At 37.6% G+C, this 20445-nt stretch overlaps 1 protein-coding gene across 1 annotated transcript in view; it reads right to left on the bottom strand.

The window, feature by feature from the left end:
* LOC149302871 (kinesin-like protein KIF21A) overlaps positions 1–20445 on the bottom strand; it is a 50178-nt gene that overhangs the window by 16390 nt on the left and 13343 nt on the right. The window contains exons 4-21 of the mRNA XM_089482081.1: positions 19041–19190; positions 17745–17879; positions 15158–15325; positions 14790–14905; positions 14309–14504; positions 13809–13998; positions 13095–13158; positions 10437–10640; positions 8128–8166; positions 6081–6162; positions 5786–5897; positions 5180–5368; positions 4737–4936; positions 4058–4165; positions 3158–3226; positions 2806–3014; positions 1279–1420; positions 771–965 (exon numbers count right to left, since the gene is read on the bottom strand). Coding sequence (XP_089338207.1) covers positions 771–965; positions 1279–1420; positions 2806–3014; positions 3158–3226; positions 4058–4165; positions 4737–4936; positions 5180–5368; positions 5786–5897; positions 6081–6162; positions 8128–8166; positions 10437–10640; positions 13095–13158; positions 13809–13998; positions 14309–14504; positions 14790–14905; positions 15158–15325; positions 17745–17879; positions 19041–19190 — 2568 coding nt within the window. The remainder of the gene's footprint in view (positions 1–770; positions 966–1278; positions 1421–2805; positions 3015–3157; positions 3227–4057; positions 4166–4736; positions 4937–5179; positions 5369–5785; positions 5898–6080; positions 6163–8127; positions 8167–10436; positions 10641–13094; positions 13159–13808; positions 13999–14308; positions 14505–14789; positions 14906–15157; positions 15326–17744; positions 17880–19040; positions 19191–20445) is intronic.

Below are 20445 nucleotides of genomic sequence, written 5' to 3' on the forward strand. Positions count from 1 at the left end.
GATCTATAAAATCGCAGCAAACACATTAAACACCTAGATAAAAAAAAATTTATGAATGTAATCCCCACTAATGTGACATTACTCTGTGTGAGCCACTCAAGCCTGGGTTGAACACCGTTTGATCATTTTTTCTTACTGGCTCTTCCACCGCGGTGTTGTTCTATAAGGATTTATACAGACTGAAGAAAATATCCTCAGGTCAAAAGGGAAGTACCACAGTAAAACAAAGGTCTTTGCACACTGAAGTGCTGTACACGGTAATGTAGTTAAGCGCTGAAGAAAACTTGGTTTTTATGTCATTTTGTTCAGACAACCTTCCTTTATCTGCGGAACCGGAGGCTGCTTTTCAGTCATGATAATTCAGGTGACTTTCTCTGCTTTCTCTGACACAAAACTCACTGTTTATGACAATGCTCAGAGTGTCTGTCAGAGTGATTAAGACATTATTATGTTTACCAGAAGGTAGTATAATAAGTCAGACTGAAAACACAATTTTAAAAAATGGTGTTAGTTCTCCTTTACATAGTTTTGCTGCTAGCATGTTATCCCCATGATAGTCAATTTAAATGGGAAAGAAAAATTATATATTTTTTTGTATTTATTTAAAAAAAACAAAAAAAACAAAACCAAACAGAATCCAAAGTGGTTTGTTGTGGCTCCTCTCTACCTTCTGCATATTTTAATGCATCACATTTAACATGTAAGATATTGGTAATTCTCAATTAAGACGAGCTAGTCCTAATAGTGATACGATCCCAGTCCATGTGTACCTTTGCCTCTTCCATCTGCATGATGCTGGCTTGACAGTCAGATATGCTGTCATTTATGTAGTCAACATTGGCACTAAGGCACTCAATTTCTTCATTGAGGTTATAAACATTTTTGTCGGCCTCTCCATTTTCCTTCAAAATTCGGTCTCTCTTCTTCATCACCTTTTCTTTTCTTTTTGTAAGTACCTCCCGTTGCTGTTGGGGAAGAGGGCATGTTTATTCTTTTGGTTGTGAACCATCCTATCATTTTTGTTGAAGCAAAGAACAGGAAATCATTTCTTAAAGGGGGACTGCCTTGACAATATACCTCTTTATTGGATCAGTCTAGTCCTCAATGTATTTTTTATGCATATTTAACACATGTTAAAGTCAATTAGAAGCTTCTAAGCCATCTGGGCTGTCCCGTTAAGCATGCGTGTAATATACAAGTGCATGTGACTTTATAGTATACAAGCAAAATTTTTATGCTATCATTCCAACAATAGGAAAATAAAAATGAAAGTGTTACCGTCAGTAGTCTGTTCATGTCGGCTTCCATATTAGAAATAGTCATCCTCTGCATCACAATGTCTGTGATCCTGCGCTCCAGTGACTGCCACTTCTGTCTTGCTGCCTTTGAAGTGTAAATGCTTGTTCTTTGATGTTTTTTCCTGAGAACATTGTATCAGGCACATTTATTTAGAAAGCTTTGTTACATATAGAGGACTATAAATTCAAAACTAAAACCACACACATAACACAGAAAATTATACTCCCAAAATCACCTTAATTGAGACAAACTTATTATAATTAAAAAAAACACTGGGATGAAGTGCAATCAATCCACCCACACTGGATGTTCTCAGCAGGGAACTGGAAACAGTGTTCATTAACTGCCTTTATTAGAACCATTATTTCAGTTAGTTCAGGTAATTCAAGTATATTTCATTTTGCAGCAGCAATATTAATAGCTTAGTTTTGTTTCTGTGTTAAATCTTCCTAATAAATATCCAGCTAATAAAAAAAGAACTACCAGCTTCGGTGCCCATTGTTCAAAATAATTTTCTAGGCACCAGAAAAAATATGTTTCTCTCGTATACAAGTTGACTGCCAGCCTACCTGTGAATATGCATTATGTACATGGGCAAACGAAGTACAAAATTGTGGGACATGGCGCAGTCGCTAAGGAAACCAATGAACTTTTCTGCTGACTGCTCTGCCAATTTATAGAAATATTGCTCTTTATATGTAACTGCAAATCTAGTTTTAGGCGGTAGCAAATTGTCGTAAGAAAATAAATGCCCCTATGAACCCCTAGCAGTGGAATCTTCTAGCTCCTACCCAACTACTGTGATATATTCACACAAACAACCTCCCTTCCTATCCTGCTCTCTGATTTCACTCACGACAACGTGTTTGTGGTACATTTATAACATAAATAGGAAGAGCTATGGATATACACACCCACACGCATGTAATTAACTTGTATCATAGGAGAAGGTGCAACTAAAAACATAGGCATCAATTGAAGACCAGCATTTTGTATTCAGCAAATTGTCTTCACTAACATATGTAATGATGTGCCAGTAGATGACATTAGCACTTTTGAGCATTAAAAATAAAGATCCGCTCTGGTATATTCATGAATACTTTACTTCATTCAGAATATACACTATTTGGGTGACATGTTTATTCAGACAGTTCAAAGAACTTTTGATAGATATATTTTTTAAAGTTTGTTTTTTTTAACATCTGAAAATTTAAACATCATCAAGAAAAAAAGCTTGGAGAGTATTCGGAGGACACATAATGCTATATTATATTATTTTACATGCAGAGGTACTAGGTAAAGTCATTAATCCAGCCATTGATATAGCCTCTTTTGTTTTAGTTGCTCTCATGCTGAATTAGTCACAAGTAGTGTGGCATCAGGAGGGAAGGAACATAAAATAATAAAGTCCCATAAAACGGGAAGTGAAGCAACCCATTGTATGGTTCACTTTTTACATGTGAAAAGCTTGACTGCTCCATTAAATGAAGATACAATATGGTTTACCTAGTTCCATTTAATGCGGCGGTGGTCGCAGGCTGCACTTTGGCAACAGGAATTCTCAGTCTTTGATTTCCTACTCCTCTCGTAGAATCACGCTCATCTGCATAATTTGATACATGCTCAGAAATGGGTTCAGGTAAACTTATTTTTCGATTCACCCTTCCACCAACTTTATCAGACATTGGTTTTACTTTCCGTCTAAGAGAATTGACCTAGAAAGAGAGAGAGAAAAGAAAAAAAAGTTCATCAATAAGATATTGCATCAAACTAGACAGAACCATTCAATACAACATCTATATTGAAAGCAAATATTTCATCAAAGTATTAATGTGGGATTCCAGGAACACTTAAGTACCTCTTCTGTCTTGCGACGCAACACAACTTCTTGTTGTCTTTTCTGGGCTTCAAGCTGTTTTAGCTGATACTGTATATAAAAAAAGGTAAATAAAAAAAAAAAAATGATTCTGATACTTTTAACACAAGTTTTACATATTACATTAATATTAAATTGACACATATAATAAAATATTTTGAAAACGTATTGTTTTACACTTGCCCAATAATAGTATATAATCTGAAAGCATGTGTTTTAGGGCTGCGGGGGGATCATGTCTGCTCATAAAAGTTTCTTGCATTTAAACTTTTTCCCCACTCCTTATTTACTGCTATGTGACAGGTGCCTATGAGAAACAATTAACTCTTTATAGTACTCCGAGGTGGCATTCATATAAATTAAGAAAACTCACTCCTATTCAACCATTAACAAACTGACAATTTTTTGTTGACAAATGTAAATCACTATAAAATACTAAGTTTGGATACTTATAATCAAAAACAAACTTGAAGTGTGTACACAAAATGGAAAAAAATAGACCGTTTTTAAAAAGTATTACACAAAACACTGTATATTGTCTCAAACAACGAGCTAAAGCTGACACTAACAGCAAAATAATTTAAAGCTTACTATGCTGTGGGCACATAGGTTTGTCTTAAACAGGAATGGGGATGAACTGGTCATCTGGGTCCAGTGGATACATTAGAATCAAATAATCGATCATAATGGAAAAGCTGCGCTTTTGTGGTTAACTGTGCCAAATAAATTTAAGATTAAGCATAGAATACAAGCATTTGCAGAACAATTCTCTCCCCCCAAAATAAGGTCTTATACTCTTAAAACCACTGTTCATTCATTTGCACTTGGGAGACAAATGCCAAGCAGTAACATTTTACCTCCATTGAATGTAAATTCACTCACCTCTCGTTTCCGCTGGTCCTTTTTCAGTTGTGAAATTTCACGGGTTCTGCGTGATTCTGTTAATCTGGCCTTCTCTTGCTCTTCTTTCATTTGTTTCATAAGCCGTACCTGGATAGTGACATTTTCATAATAAAATCATAAAACATTTTCATAATAAATGTCACAGATGCATACTAAAATGTATGCTACTTTAAACAGAACAAATTACCAAGCACTTTAAGGTTTTGGTTTCACTGTACAAACATATCTGTTCCAACTATGTATTACACACTACCAGAGAAGCACCCTGTTGAAGACCTTTATGATTCTAGTTAGAGAGTTGAAAACGTAACTCTACTGCAAACTCCTAGTATAGTGAATAAGCCCTGCTCAATAGAAGTCCTGCTAATGAGTACAAGGACAGCAGAAAACAAAACACCATCCAGGCACACCAGTAGCTATATAGATGTATTAAAAAATAAACATGTAGCTTGCCATCACCTAAAAACCTAAATTAACTCTTATTTTTGTGACATCATCATGGAACAACGTATACTGATGTACTACAAGAATTAAAAAGAATTTTCATAAGGTGCAGCACAGTTAAATTTCTGTCAAAAGGCACACTTCATTGTTTATGTACTTCTTGTATTATCAGCTCTTACTAGCGTATTCTCTGACCACCCAATATTTGGAATACCTTTGTTTTCTTCATTTCCACCACCTCCTGTTGCAACTTCTTCATCTGCTTTTCATACTGTGACTGGTTTTTCAAGAGCCGGGCATGTTCCTTTTGAGCGGCCTGCAGTTTTTGAAGTTCTTTATGCATTATCTGAAGCTTTTTTTCATACTCTGTCTTGATCTTTTTTGTTTTTTCTTCAGTGCATGTTTCCATTGATCCTGAAACAATTTTACAATTGCTATAAGCATAATTACACGAATAATCTAAATAAACAGCATAAAATAATCCATCTATCAAAGAGACAATCCCAAAATCTACCAATTGGGAATGTAAAAGACACACAACTAGACTACCAAACACAATTTTAACTCATTCACCAGGCAAAGTCCACTTGCAATACATGATGTGGAATGTTCCAGTTGTACAAATATCAACACACAATGTAATAATCATAAAGTTACCCATGTTCTGCAGGACACGATCTCTCTCTAATTGAGTGTCCTGTATTTTATGCTGCAAGGTCATCAGTTTCTCTTCATACTGCTGCTTTAGAGTATGCAATCTTCGCTGGCTGTTTTCTAATTCATCAATCAGTTTCTGCTTTATAGCAATTTCACAGGTAATGTTAGCCAGATCAGCCTGGTAATTCTCTGTTAAAATAAACAAGGAGTTTATCATTATCTGAAACAAAAAGACCCATGGAGGACCAGGGCTGAATTCCTTAATCATATGCACAGCTCCCAAACCTTTTATAACAATAACAATTCAAAATAATGCCACCCCTCGGCATTCAAGTGTGTGTGGTCAGATAGCCAACATTGTGAACGTTAAGTATCATCGCTAAAGGCGATACATTTCTGACGATTCTCCCATTATAGTTTATTTTTTTGACAAAACCATTCAAATGGTCCAGGAGTGGTCTCTAGCTCCCAAAGTACATCTCTCATGTTCATAAACCAGTTCAGCTAGTAATCTAACTTTTGCTCGATCTGGATTTAATTATTAACATTGTTACAAATACACTGTTCATTGATTAAACAATTTTCTAGGAATGTTTCTTTAACAACCTTTCTCTTCCAATTCAGAATCTGATTCATCTGAACTATCGCCAGCATCTTCATCCTCCTCCTCGTCTTCCTCCTCTTCTTCTTCATGATCGCTCCCTTCATGGATTTCTTCCTAAAAAAAATAAAAAAAATAATAATAATAATAAAAAAGAGAACATTAATGTATCTCAGCTAGTAGGTAATAATCCGCATTATATAAAGTATTCAATTATGGCTGTAACATACACAACATGAACAAGAAGGTGTACAAGAAAAGAAAAAAACAAAAAACACAGAAAAAACAAAAAACACTCACAACTTCCAATTCATGGATTTCTCCTTCAGTAATCCCCTTTTCTTCTGACTTCTCATTCTCCGTGTTCTCATCCCTGACAACACTGAAAACAAAAGTCAATTAGATTTACATTTTTCAACGATTTAACATCTTTTTAAGTCGGATCAAACATTTGAGATTTTGTTTACAATGATAGCTGCCACCTTCTTGGATTTAATTAAAATTATCTTGTAAAGATGCATTCCACCCCCTAATTTTTTTATTTTCTTTGGACTCCAGGGCATTGCAGTGCATGACAATCTGGGTATGCATATTACATGACAGGAGGTTACACAGTCTTCTCAAAACTGCCTCTAGCTTGTGCTATTTGTTTATCTTCAGCGTAATTGCTTTAGAGATATTTTGCCAATGGTGGCAAAAGTAGCATATATATAATTAGTTAACCTTCCACTTAAGGGAAGGAAAAACATAACTTATATGAGGAATAATATGCAAATGAGAAAAGTAAGATACATAAATATTACAGTTGGAAACATTGGCTTATAGCACAGAGAACCATGGCATGTAGGCAGATCCTGCTTATGGTTTGTGCCTTCCCTTCACAAAATACAGACCACTGACTAGAACCAACATTCACAATCAATCAATCAAAAAGCTCCACATATTTGCCATACATCTGCACAAACTCACTTGTCCCAGAGTTACTCAACAATTTATTTCACAGAAATCAGAGTAACCGAGAGATCTCTAGCTGACATTTTTCAGCAAGACTCCGACCATAGTTTGTAAATGATCAATAGACCCTTCGGACTGCATAAAGATTTGTCATTTACAACATAGGAGAAAAACACATCAAGCTAATTATTAAAGTAGGTATAGCCCCTTGCATTCCATAGTGACGTAGTCTATGCATGTCTAACATATCCCTGAAGTTAAGGTGTGCAAAAATAAAGCAAGCAATGTTTATCTGGTTGTAAAAAAAATAAAAAAAAATACAACACATGACTAAATACGATTTTGCTAATAAATGTGGTATCGTATTAAATGACAAGTAAATTAATGTATTGTTAAATGTAGCCATATTGGGGTGAATCTCATGTACACTATATGGACAAAAGTATTGGGACACCTCAAATGCTCTACTGGATGAATGGGCAAAAAATCCCCCAGAAACACTCGAAATCTTGTGGAAAGCCTTCCCAGAAGAGTAGAAGCCATTATAGCTGCAACTTCATATTAATGTCTATGTATTTAGAATGCAATGTCCCTGTTGGTGTAATGGTCAGCTGTCCCAATACTTTTGTCCAAATAGAGTAGCTATAATAGAGGTATAAAAGTTGTTTAGATCAAAATCATTGCTATCAGACAGCAAACAAAATGTGTGACTTCAAAAGGCATGACTAGAAAAAACATTAATAAAAGAAGCACACATAGTAAAGCAGAGAAAAGGAGTTAAAGTGAAAAACAGTTGAAGCAAGAGAACAGCTACTTTGAACCTATTTCACGGTCCATTTCATATAAATGTTTGCTTTGGAAAGACCATGGCGATTTCAGGGTACTAGGACAAGAGTTCTGCATTGTCAACCCAAATTAGACAGTCGCTGCTGTTGACTTGCCTATGTAATGCAAACAATTCAAGACTGGTTTAGTGAATCCAGCATTTTTTTTTCTTAATGTCCATCCAAAACATTGCTAATTGTTTTTACTTATATATTTTTTGTTACGTATGCAAGAAACATCAATTATATATATATTTTTTTTTTACCACCCAAGCCCTGAACAATTTTAAAGATTAGGCATAAGGAAACTCATGCCTTTTTCCACATCTGCAAATAATGGTTAAAACAATCATTTACAACACAGAACTATTAGGTTAATTAATAGTGTAAATAGCTCCCTCTATTACAGGGAAAATAAACAGCTAAATTAGTTATACACCAGGATTAAAAAGTTAATGCATAAAAATGCTGGAATCTTATAATGCGGAATTTAAAACATTGAAAACTAATTTTATTGTAAATAAAATGGCCATTGAAAAAAATGAAAAGAACTCGAGAAGTGTCCCAACCTTCTTTCTTCTTGATTGCTTTCCTGGAGCTGCAGTAGCCTTCAAAAGCAGAAGTACAGAATAGGCAGCCCAAGCCAATGAAGAACAGACCAGACAAACAATGAAAGTCATAAGGTAAAAATCATGCATGAACTTGCACCTTAAACATACAAATCTATTCACATATACAACTATGTAAGCAATGAAAAATGCATTTTATTTAATGCTACTCGTGTAACCAAATATTAGGGCTATGCTGGTTCAAATTAGGGTGGGCTACATGTTAGCATACATGCAGCTACAAAAAGAAAAAAACACTAATGTTATAAGTAATTCATAACAATCATAACATAGATAAAGACTATGGCAATGTATGGCACTGTGAATGTATACAGGTGTAGGGTGTAAAAGAGTCCTTTGTGTATTTGCATACGTTTAACCTGATGTCAGAGGACTTAAGTCACCAATTCAACACTGATGCAGCCCTCTGTATGTATGGTTCCAGGTCCGTCTGAAAAGCCAGTTGGTTCTATCACAGCAATTATTTTCCAGTAACTGGAAAGGGTTCACGAAAGACGTCCTACCCTCCACATTGAAAAGCTGGGTAGCCCCGATATATGTTTTTAACTATAACCAAGTGAAAACTACAGGTTGAGAGCATTTATGAAGATTTGAAGTGGACTTCACCTAAATGATTTAGTTTTTATGTGGTTCCACCATTAATGGGTCATTTGACAAGGGCTACGGATGCCTGAATATGTGTGAGCTAATATACATTGTGTATTTACTTTACAGTGAACCAGCATTTTGTTAAAGAGATTCTGAGATTGTCTAATACGTGTAACACAACACATAAGGAAAGGTTACAGACATTAAAACAATCACAAAATACATCCGAAACGATTGTATGAAATGAATTCTAGGTTATAAGGCTTTAGAAGTTCTATTTTAAAAATTCTATTTAAAAGTTCTATTTAATGGCTCTGTATGCAGTGGCCTCCACTAATACTGGCACGCTTGGTAAATATGAGCAAAGGCGGCTTTGATCTTTTTCTTCAAACAATACACAAAATATCCTGCTCTCATGGATATCAAGCAATTGCAAACAAAACATAGGTTTATCCCAAAAAAAGTAAAATTGCTAAATATGTGTACCAGAATTATAGGCACCCCTATGAATTCATATGAGTAAAATATGTTAAGTATTTTCCCATTGACATTTTTAGTATACATGGGTGACTACGAACAAGAAATTGTTCAACTATGACTTTCTGTCTCACAGGGTTATAAATATAAGGTAACACATAGGGCAAATTTTCTTAACCATTCATCACAATGGGTAAGACCAAGGAATATAGCTGTCATGTGTGGCAAAGAGATCTTGAGCTTTACAAAATGGGAAGTGGCTATAAGAAAATAGCAAAAGCATCGAAAATGCCGATTTCCACAAGGCAATAACTTAGAAGTTCTAGTGAACTGCAGGAGTTATGAATTAACCTGGAACAGGACGTGTCAATATTATCTCAACACACCGTGAAGAGGATGGTTCAAAGTGGCCAAAAAATCTCCAAGGATCACAGCTGGATAATTGTACAATACAAGTTGTTTTGTAGGGTTTCAAGCTTTCAAAAGCTTCTACTATCATCTCAAAACAAACTCAATCGCCTTCCGTGTGCCAGACACTACTGGAACGTTAAAAAAGAGCTTCTTGGCAATAAACCCCAGAGATGTATCTGTGCACACAGAGGTAGGCATATGGAAAAGTGCCTCATGCCCATGGTTAAATATGGCGGTGGCTCTTTAATGTTTTGCGCCTGTTTTCTGCAAAAGGACCTGGACATTTTGTTAGGATTCATGGCATCATAGACTCCCAAATATCAACAGATATTAAATTCTGGCTGCCTCAGACAGAAAGCTTGAAATTGGCCGTGGTTTGATCTTCCAGCAGGCCAGTGATCCAAAATATACAACATAATCAACACAAAAATAGTTTACGGACCATAAAATCAAGGTCCTAAGGATATTTTTCTTAAACTGGATAGAACATGTTTAAAAATAGGAGAAACCTCACATGAACAGCCTTGTTCATGGTCCGAGTGTCCACTAACTTATATGCTGTGCACAGGGGCGGGGGGGAGACTTGTGTCTTTACCCACTTTTCCCCTTCTGAGGGAGTTACAGATGGAGATATTAAAAACATTAAAAAAAAAAAAAGTGTGAAGAAAAATGCCAAAAAAACGACATAACATTCAAGCGGCAGACTGACAAACCAGGCAAGTTAAAACTGATGACAAATGACATGTGATATGAGAATGGGTAAAAACGCTTACCTTTTCTTCTTCTTTTTCTCAATCTTTTTCAATTTTTCCAAGTCTTTTTTTGCCATGTCTATGATTTCAGTGGTCTCTTTTTCCGCAGGAAGTAAAGATGCAGGGAAAGGAGAATGAGCAGAAAAGTAGGAAGATCTTGTCGAAGCTCTTGACAAGTTTCTCCGAAGGTTTTCATTCACTGCTTCGCTTTCTAATAACTTTGCTCTAGTAAGAGGTTTGAAGGGGAGAAATTAAGCTTTTTAGTATGTTTGTATGGCTAGCACCACTAGATGGTGCCATCCTCTGCCCAGTTACATTAACTCTGAGTTTCTGCAATTTGCACATATCTATTTTCAATAACGAAGGCAACGGGAAACATGTCACTATATGCTAATTAAATGACCTTGCAACAGGTCCTGCAGTAGTCGTTAACTCCCATTCTTACCTTTCTAGCTTACATAAAACTTGGGCAAACGTGTATCTACTGGACATTCTAAAATACACAGACCTGTTTGGCAAACAGCATGGCTTTCAAGTATAAATGTTTCTTTGATACACAAGAGGGCAGAGACTGTCTGAAAGGGTAAAACTGTGGGTCCTTGCCAAACAATTTAATTACCAAATGACTCATATTGGGGCTATTTTAACCTACAGGTGACTTAAGAGAAGCCGGACTATAGAAAAAAATAAAATAAACTATGAACAAATACCTATGCACACTGCATATACCGTATTGGCTCGGATATAGGCCGCCCCCGTATATAGGCCGCACCCTAAAAGTTTGGTGCTTTTTTAAAAGCCCCCCGAGATGTGCTGCCACTGTCCTCCTCCCCCCCGAGATATGCTGCCACTGTCCTCCTCCCCCCCGAGATATGCTGCCACTGTCCTCCTCCTCCTCCCCCCCCCGAGATATGCTGCCACTGTCGTCCTCCTCCTCCTCCCCCCCCCCGAGATATGCTGCCACTCTGTCTCTCCCCCCCCGAGATATGCTGCCACTATCCTCCCCCCCAAGATATGCTGCCACTGTCGTCCTCCCCCCTCGAGATATGCTGCCACTGTCCTCCCCCCCCTCCCCGAGATATGGTGCCACTCTGCCCCCCCCCCCGACTTACCAGAGGAGACTCCCGGGTGTCTTGCGGGGCCGGCGGGGGACATCTACGCAATACGCATACACAACTTCCGGTGCCGGCACTCAGCTGATGTGCCAGCACCGGAAGTTGTATACGCGTATTGCGTAGATGTCCCCCGCCGGCCCCGCAAGACACCCTGGAGTCTCCTCTGGTAAATCTTGGGGGCAGAGGTAAAACGCATCGTGCGGACGGTCACCGGCTGCGGCGATGCGGGTAAACAACCTCCACAGCCGGTGACCATCTGCACGATGCGCTTAGACAACCTCCCGTGCCGGCACTCCCCCCCGTGGAAAGTGCTGGCAGGGGAGGCTGTCTAAGCGTACCGGGGAGTAGGATGCAGGTCCCCTTCACCGCTGCGGGGGATCTGTATCCTAACCCCGCTGCCCCGCTAGACCCCGAATATAGGCCGCACCCCCACTTTAAAGAGTTAAAGTGGGGGGAAAAAGTGCGGCCTATATTCGAGCCAATACGGTATCTTATTTTGAAGTGAAGAAACAAAACGGGAATAAATACAATATTTAAAATGAAGAACAAGTAAAGTTAAATCAACAAATATACCCTCCCCCCCCTACCCACTATATATCCCCCCACCCACTATATACCCTCTCCCCCCTACCCACTATATATCCTCTCCCCCCTTACCCACTATATATCCTCTCCCCCCTTACCCATTATATATCCTCTCCCCCCTAGCCATTATATACCCTCTCCCCCCCTCACCTTGAAGTCCAGCGACGGGAGCACGATGCTTCTTTCTTCCTGCACCGCTCGCTGGTGCCCGCTGCTTCACTGCTGAGCGCCGTAATATGACGTCATATTTCGGCGCCCAGCAGTGAAGCAGCGGGCACCAGCGAGCGGCTTTTAAAGGCTGTCTTCTTTTTTTTGATGCGGGGGAGAACGAGGGGCACCGAGCGGTTGCTAGGCGCCCCTCTCTCTCCTCCGCATCAGTGTTTAAAAGCCGCTTGCTGGTGCCGGCTGTTTCACTGCTGAGCGCCGCAATATGCCGGCATATTGCGGCGCTCGGTTGCCATGGGTGCACGCATGGGACGTCAGTGACGTCGCTGCGTGCGCCTGCTCCCGGCGGTCCCCGCGTTTTTAAAGTAAACGCGTGCCGCAGGGACTTCACAGAGGCATCCTTGTGTTCCGAAAGCATCTTTCGGAACACATGGATGTCCTGAGGCAAAAACACCCGGCGGGTGCCTTAGAGGCATAATCAGAAAAAATGTGCTATTAGAAAAAAGATAACTTAGCGACCTCCCTCTCACATTCCATGACAATGCTGTAAAGAGACTTGTTGTTTTTTTTTTTTGTTTGTTTTTTAAATAAATTGTATTTGACTTGTGTACACGTGATAAACAAACGTGATTCTCTTTTAGGGGAATGACAAAGCATCCCCTCAGCTTCTGAGGACAACATTTTGAGTAGGAGCTCAGAGTATTACATGCATCTTTTTGTCCAGTAGGGGATAGACAGTTTTTAACAATGTTGACTGGATGTTTCATTAATTAAAAGAAAAAACACAAAACTACATCTCTTAAAAATACTATACCGTAGGTCCTCAATCTCTTTGATATAATTGTGAATCATGTTGCTTATTTCTTCATTTCCGTCTCCTGTTGGAAAAATCAAGACTTTACATTTTTGTTTCTTTAGGAATTATGAAAGTATTGTTGGCACCTACATTATTATATAACAGTTATAAAATCCATATTAAAACTATCTATATGCAATCTTTGCACAATTCATGTTTACTTTTTTCCCCCCAAAACTGTTTATTCAAGCAAAGCATATACATCAGTTAAGCATTCGAGTTCCACATGGATTGGATGTACCAAAATGAAGATAAAGAAATTATACCAGATAACAGTAAGGGTGGTGTCGCATTCTAATTACAGAGTATGCTGGGTTAACATGGCCAAAGAATCGCATACATGTATACAAAGAATGTTCATTAAATTCAAATTGCATTGTAACTCATTGTAAAGATAAGACCATACAGTTATGCTTGGGTTTTTTTTTCCCCCATCTTCGAAAAATGAATAAAGAAACGAGAAAGGAAATGAAAAATAATAAATGAACAAAATGAAACAACTCTTTATACATTTACAGTTTTATTATGATAGTATGATAGTATTTATTTAGCTTATTGTATCATAAGCTAAATGAAAAACCAGGAAGATCTAGACCAAACACATTACCATTAAAATACCGCGTGCCTAGTTGTAGAACACCCGAAAACGTAATAAACCTGAAAGAATCTTACCTGCTCTAGCAAGGACCTGGTTGGCTTGATCACTCATAAGCTGGGTGAGCCTCATTCTTAAAGCATCAATGGTTTCCTGCATGGCCTTAATTCTCACCCGCAGATTGCTGTTTTCAGTTTGCAGCATTGCATTCTCGTGGACCATATCATTGATGCTCTCAACACCTTCTTCATCAATAATTCTTTTACCCTACAATTTGCAGATTTATAAAAAAAATAATACATTTTTATACATGTTTATTTACATGGCGAACCAGTTCCCTAGTAATTTTGCGTAATTATAAAAACTAAAACCTTGAAACAAAATACCAATATGGAAATTTCATAGATGCAAAAAAAGAATGTTAACAGGTTTGTGCCTGACTTAAGCATGGATATCAAGTGAGATCATTACAATTTGTTAATTAGCGCTGAAGTGGTAAGGAAGAGAAGCAGCATAATTTTGCTTCTTGCCTATTCTACTATGTGATAGCCACTGAACATACACTTCTTTTACTTACTGTCTTGTACTCTGTCAGCTCCATCTGCAGACGGGCTATTTCATTCCTCAATGCATTTATCTGCTGACTAGTTCGATCTTGGTTAACCATAACTTTGTTTTTGATGTTACGTGCTCGATTGGCATACTTAAGCGTGTTCAGTGTTTCCATGAAATCTCTGTCTGAAGGGCTTATACAAGCAATCATAATCGTTTGGCTAAGGTTAAAAAAAAACACAAATTAATAAAATTTACATTATTAATAAAATACAGATTTCCTTAAAGATTAACTTCAGTATAGTGCCAGTCTAAGTTTAATGGCAAAAGCTGCAAAATCCAATTCCATCATTAAAGGTTTTAAAAGAACACGTGGCAAAAGGTAAATGTCATCAACACAGTCATATCTGTTCAATAACTTAGCTAAGCTTTCCAGACATTTTCCACTGACAAACCAATACCAAACTTACATAAAAAATTTAAGTGAAGAAAGATAATGTTCATACCTGTTACCTCCCAGAGAGTCCTGAAGCAGTCGTGTTAACTTAGAGTCCCTATAAGGCACATGAGTGGCCTTCTTGCTTTTATCTCCTAAAGCACTAATTACATTTCCAAGGGCCAGCTAAAAAAATAAATATATAACATGAAGCATTTCAACATGTGCAATGGAGCTCTGAAATTTTCATTTTCTATTTCATCGTAATGTATATCTATTCACTATGCATGTGTATTGCATGTTGAATGTAAAGAAATAAAACCTGAGCCTCAAACAAAAAAACAAACAAAAAGTATCAGTCTTAAACTATTTACGATATTTTAAAATTACAATAATAGGAAGCTAGATATGGTTTGCTGTAAAAAAAGTTAATCTTACCAGTCCACAGTTAATGGAAATGCCTTCCCTGGCTCGATCTCCAGTAGCTCCAGTTCGCTTCAACCGTTCTGACCCAGCCAAGTCAACAAAATGAAACTTGGCAGTAAGGGTTTCAAACTCATTCATTTGATTAGATTCAGATGTGATCCTATTATCCAAGTCATTCTCCTGAAATAAACATGGCAGGCTTTGTAAGGATTCAATGGTAGCAAGTGTTTATATGCTGCTCTGTACAGGCTGTAGTAAAAGCTGTGGTTCATACTAATGTCAATCTCACATCGGTTAGCCATAAAAACCAGTAACAGTGCAGTGTCAGACATTACATATTTCATGATTATGTAGAAAAGCCACTGTTACAGCTTTTAGTGATGCTCAATAATCTAACTTCATATTATGCCCTTGTTTGTTGTAAGTATAATTATTTAGGAGATATTTAGATTAAAAGCTAAGGCACAATGTGGCTGACCTTACATATGAATTAACTTACTGCCCTGGTGTACACTGTTTCCCATCCAAGGAAGGGAGCAAACTATTAGCCCTATCAAGCACATGGGTCCCAACAACAGGGTAGCACCGCGGGGAGGTTTTCCTGCAGACGCACATACCGGTGTTATCTATCCTTCTCATCTGCCCTATCAATATAATGATGGACTCAATTTATCAGTTGCCAACAAAGATGGTCAGAAACACAACCTCTACATGACCAGGGGTATTCTCACCCTACTTACAGATGCTTTTTTGCTATTTTTACTATGCGCAATCACAATTGCCACTCTTATGTTTAAAGCACCCTCACAATCTATACATTAATCTTCCAAGTAAAGGTAGGGCCTCGTTTGATATCATTTTTAACATTGGATTTCTTCCACAAGTTGCACTGATTTATGCCCATCAACTACTTCCAAGTTGAATAATACCTCAAATGTTTTTTTTGTTTTTATAAGTGAGCAACAGACCTTCTTACATACTCCACCACTATTCTTTTTTTCAGGGACAAGGAAGGCTGTTTTTAGTTTATATTTCTAATGGTAGTAGGTATGATATTTGTGTGCCTCTATTACTACACCTTTTACTTTTTGTTATTATTGTTGTACTTTTTGTAACCAGACAGTTCCGGGGTCTGTTTATTTTTAATGTCATTAATTACTTTCATTAAAGACTTTCATTTTTTTATTTAATTTTTTACTTTGACCCTGAATGCAGCTGACTACGTAGTGATCAGCAGGTTCGGCTCTATAAACTTTGAACTTGTTTCTGGCTGTGTCAGCAGGTTACATTTAATCTGTCAGCACACAGCCAGAAACTCTGACTCCTGCTGACAGCCTGATCTCCTGTGTACCAGCCAGAAAACGTGGTAAAATGATATTATGACTTACTGCTAACATCCTCTAAGCATCATTAACATAGCTGCTGTCATGGTGCACACACTGTTTTTATATTTAACACCAATTGTGTGTTTTAAATACCATTACATGAGTTAATTTAGTGTACTCAACTGGAAAATATATAGGAAAAGTGACAGTAAGCTGGCTTATTATGCAAGTATTTTTTGTTTCGTGGGAATCTCAGCAGTACGAGGACCCTGGTTATTTATCTAGCCACGGTGAGCACTACTTTAATTAAAACACCTATGGTTGCCATCAGGCCCAGACTGGGACAAAAATATAGGCCCGGGCATTTAAGACTGAGCAGCCCATTTTTATTTATTTATTTATTGTTAAAGCCCACCCTTCATGTACCATCTTTGCATTTCCCCAAATCACTTAAACATTCATGATAGACACAAACACTTACTCACTCATTCACACAAATCAATAACACATTCATTAATGCAGTCTCACAAATCATTCAAGCAATTCATCCACACATTTATTCATTCATTCTTGTACGCATTCACACTACCCCCTCTCCCCATCCCCTTCTTATCTGCCCCTTCTAACTATGTTCCCCCTTATCACTATGTACCCCCTCTCACTATCTACCCCCCTTCTGCCCCTTCTCACTGCACCCCCCTCCCTTACCCTACTTACCTTGTTGCCGGAGTAAGCAGCAACTGCGACCGGGTCCGCCACTGTAGGAGGCCAGACAGCCCCCACCAGGGCCGGCCTTAGGGGTGCGCGGCTGAACAGGGCTTAAAATTAAAACATGGGGTTTTTTGTTGTTTGTTTGTTTTTTACTTTATTTAACATCCTCCATGTTAAATGAAGTTAAACAAACTTTATTTAACATGAAGGATGTTAAATAAAGTAAAAAAAACAAACAAAAAAAAAAAACGGATGTTTTAATTTAAGCCCTGTGCGGCCGCGCACCCCTAAGGCCCGGAACTGGTTGGGGCTGCCCGGCTCCCTAGAGTGGCGGACCCGGTCGCAGTTGCTGCGGGCTTAAGGGGCAGGTGCCCCTTATAGGCCCAGTCAGTCCGGTCCTGACTGGGCATATATTAAGGTAGGGGCCTGGAGCTGCAGCTCCATCAGCCCCTACGTCAATCCGGCCTTGGGCCGCCCGGCCCAACGGGCAGTCTGGGCCTGGTTGCCATTAGTCAGTATTATTAAACTAGGTTTAAAAAGAAAATTTAAAAATAAAAACATACGTTATTAAGTTTGGAACAAACACGACTTTGACATAAGTGGATGGTGAAAATGGCGTGTGAACGAGAACTCTGAACATTCATTTGGGTGCTGGCAGTAGTTCTGGATAAGGCACCAAGCTTTAAGCACTGGATCATCTGAAAAAAAGAACATGCGAGAAACAAATTAAATCTGTAAATTACTGACATGCAATGCTCATTAGTAGCACATTTCTTACTATTCCTCCATAAACTTTTCACATATGTCTAAGACTATCATCACATTGACTTTTGCGCATAGATAAAGCCAAAACAGGAAGAAGGGGTGCAGACTTTAATTTGGAAAGTTGCTTAAATACTGTATCAGTCCTCTTCTTCCAGAGATTTTTATACATCTAGAAGGCTGTTATACACGTGCTTGTATGTTACAGCAGCACTTTTATGCATTATTCTCACAAATATCAAATAGAAACAAGACATTTTTTGTCAAACCTTTTCATGTTTATGATACACAATTCATAATAAACTTTAGTGTGAACTTGGCAAACTACTTAGTCAAAAGCCAGCTTAACTACATTCCTTAAGGGTTCATGAGACCTTTACAGTAGCCTTCCATAAACATGAAACACATTTAGTAAATCAGGATTTGGCCTAATTCACAGAGGAATCATTACATAGATTTCACTGGAGAGTTATAACAAGTGAAAACCTGCTAAGATATCTTGTTCATGAAGGCTCCTAAAGTAATGCTTAGTTTTTAAATACAATATTTAAATTAGTTGAATTGTGAAGTCAAAACAAATGCACAACTTTATAAAGCTACAGCTTACTTAAGCTAGATTTTTATGGGTAACTGATGTATCAAAATCCCTTAACATTCTGCGTTTAAAAATGAAGCTAATACGTATATTTTAAAATCTTTAGCGGAACAGATATGTGTGTAACAGGTGCCCAAGGTTGATGCACAAGTGTTACCGATTTAAAGAGTAAAAGCACCGGGGGGGGGGGTACATGTAAAACACATCAACTCTTCTAATGTTCTAAATACGTGAATCATAAATACCTAATATCATGCACTTCAAAAATCCAGGAAGGTCAAACTTGAGCTATTACAAGAACATTATGTTGGCTGCCATACTGATTGCATTGTTTTACTATTTTGAACATAAATTACTTTCTATAAAACGGCATATAGTATTTACTTATTTATAAAACACCAACATATTCTAAAACTCTCTACTATGTTAGTCAAGAAAAAAAACCATCCATAAGTTTACCTTGGAAGAAGTGTGACAACACAGGAAAAATGTGTGCACTTACCTCGGCTTCTGAGCTCACACTACGTGTTGTGACTCCAACTGTGTAAATTCCTCCATTCGAATCCTCGTGTATTTTGATGTTTGACTTTTTGTTCCTAGCATCAATATCACGGGTTGAATCAAACAAATCAAGTACTTCTTCATTGTAAAGCTAAAAATAAATGTACAAATGTTTTAGAAATTATTCAGACAATTTTAATTTTGTTTTTAGGCTACAAATTAACACCCATTAACAGCCATAACCATCAATGAAAAAAAACCCATGTTTGTTTGGCTACCTCTACCTATCAGTCATTGATATGTACTCCATAATCCCTTCCCACTTTACCTTAAAGCGTGCCAAAACAGGCTGTAATAGCGGCAAAAGAATTAACGAATCTTAACGAAATTTCAGAGATTTTGCCGTTCGTTTTCGTTATCAGTGATTCATACGATCACTGTGCAGTGCCATTTATTTACCTACGGCTCCTTATAAAAAGAATTAGGCTGTTCCCTTTACAGTAGTTCTTCAACAGGAAAGTTTTTTGTACAGTGTACATAGACAGACATTTTTTTTTTTATACAGGTTGACATGTTCCCTTATTGTTATGTAGGTGCAAAAGTTGACTAAAACATACTTTACGGATGCAATAGGAAGCTAAAGTATATGGATACATATCAATATGCCTGCAATGTAATTAATGCTATATGACCGCCTTGAATGTATGTTTGGAGTTGTTAAATGTCATTCCATTGCATTTCAAATTATCTTTTGGGGAGGGAGGTATGCATGGAGAAATGAATGGTAACTCAGGCCTGGACTTACTAGAAATCAGCATAGGTAGTATTTTTGTTTAACTCTTAAAATAAACCTATAAAAGTAAAAAATACTAAATTATATGAAACATCTAGTGCATTCAGATGTATTTTATCAACATTATCTAAGCTATCTTGAGTGTAAAAGATGAGAGTTGGTACCGTGTTAGCCGTAGAATTACAGGAGACAAGTGGAGTTTGAATGATACCTTTATTGGCTAACTGAGTAAATATAGATTGCAAGCTTTCAAGACCTCTCAGGTCCCTTCATCAGGCATGTTATACAATAATGTGAAAAACCTCTCTTTAAGTATCAGTCAAACAGTATGGTTACAATTGGGAAGCAGATAACATAAAAATGTCCAGGACAAGGTTCTTTGATCAGTCAATAGTGTTAAAATCAGAGGTGGATTGGAGTCATAAAAGGAGGTGTCAGGAGGTATTCACAACTCTAATGGGGTCAGGTTGTGTGCATGTCTGGTTTGTTATCTACAAAGTGATAATGGGATACAAATTCCCTATCCCGGTTGAGGCCAGTATTTAAAGAGTTAAATTTAAGTATTAATTTAACCTCCCATATTTTTCTCTCCCTCTGAGTTTTGAACAGTCCC

The sequence above is a fragment of the Sceloporus occidentalis genome, unplaced genomic scaffold (genome assembly GCF_023333645.1).
Source record: "Sceloporus occidentalis isolate IW3139 unplaced genomic scaffold, rSceOcc1.0.p SCAF_17, whole genome shotgun sequence".
Classification (NCBI taxonomy): domain Eukaryota; kingdom Metazoa; phylum Chordata; class Lepidosauria; order Squamata; family Phrynosomatidae; genus Sceloporus; species Sceloporus occidentalis.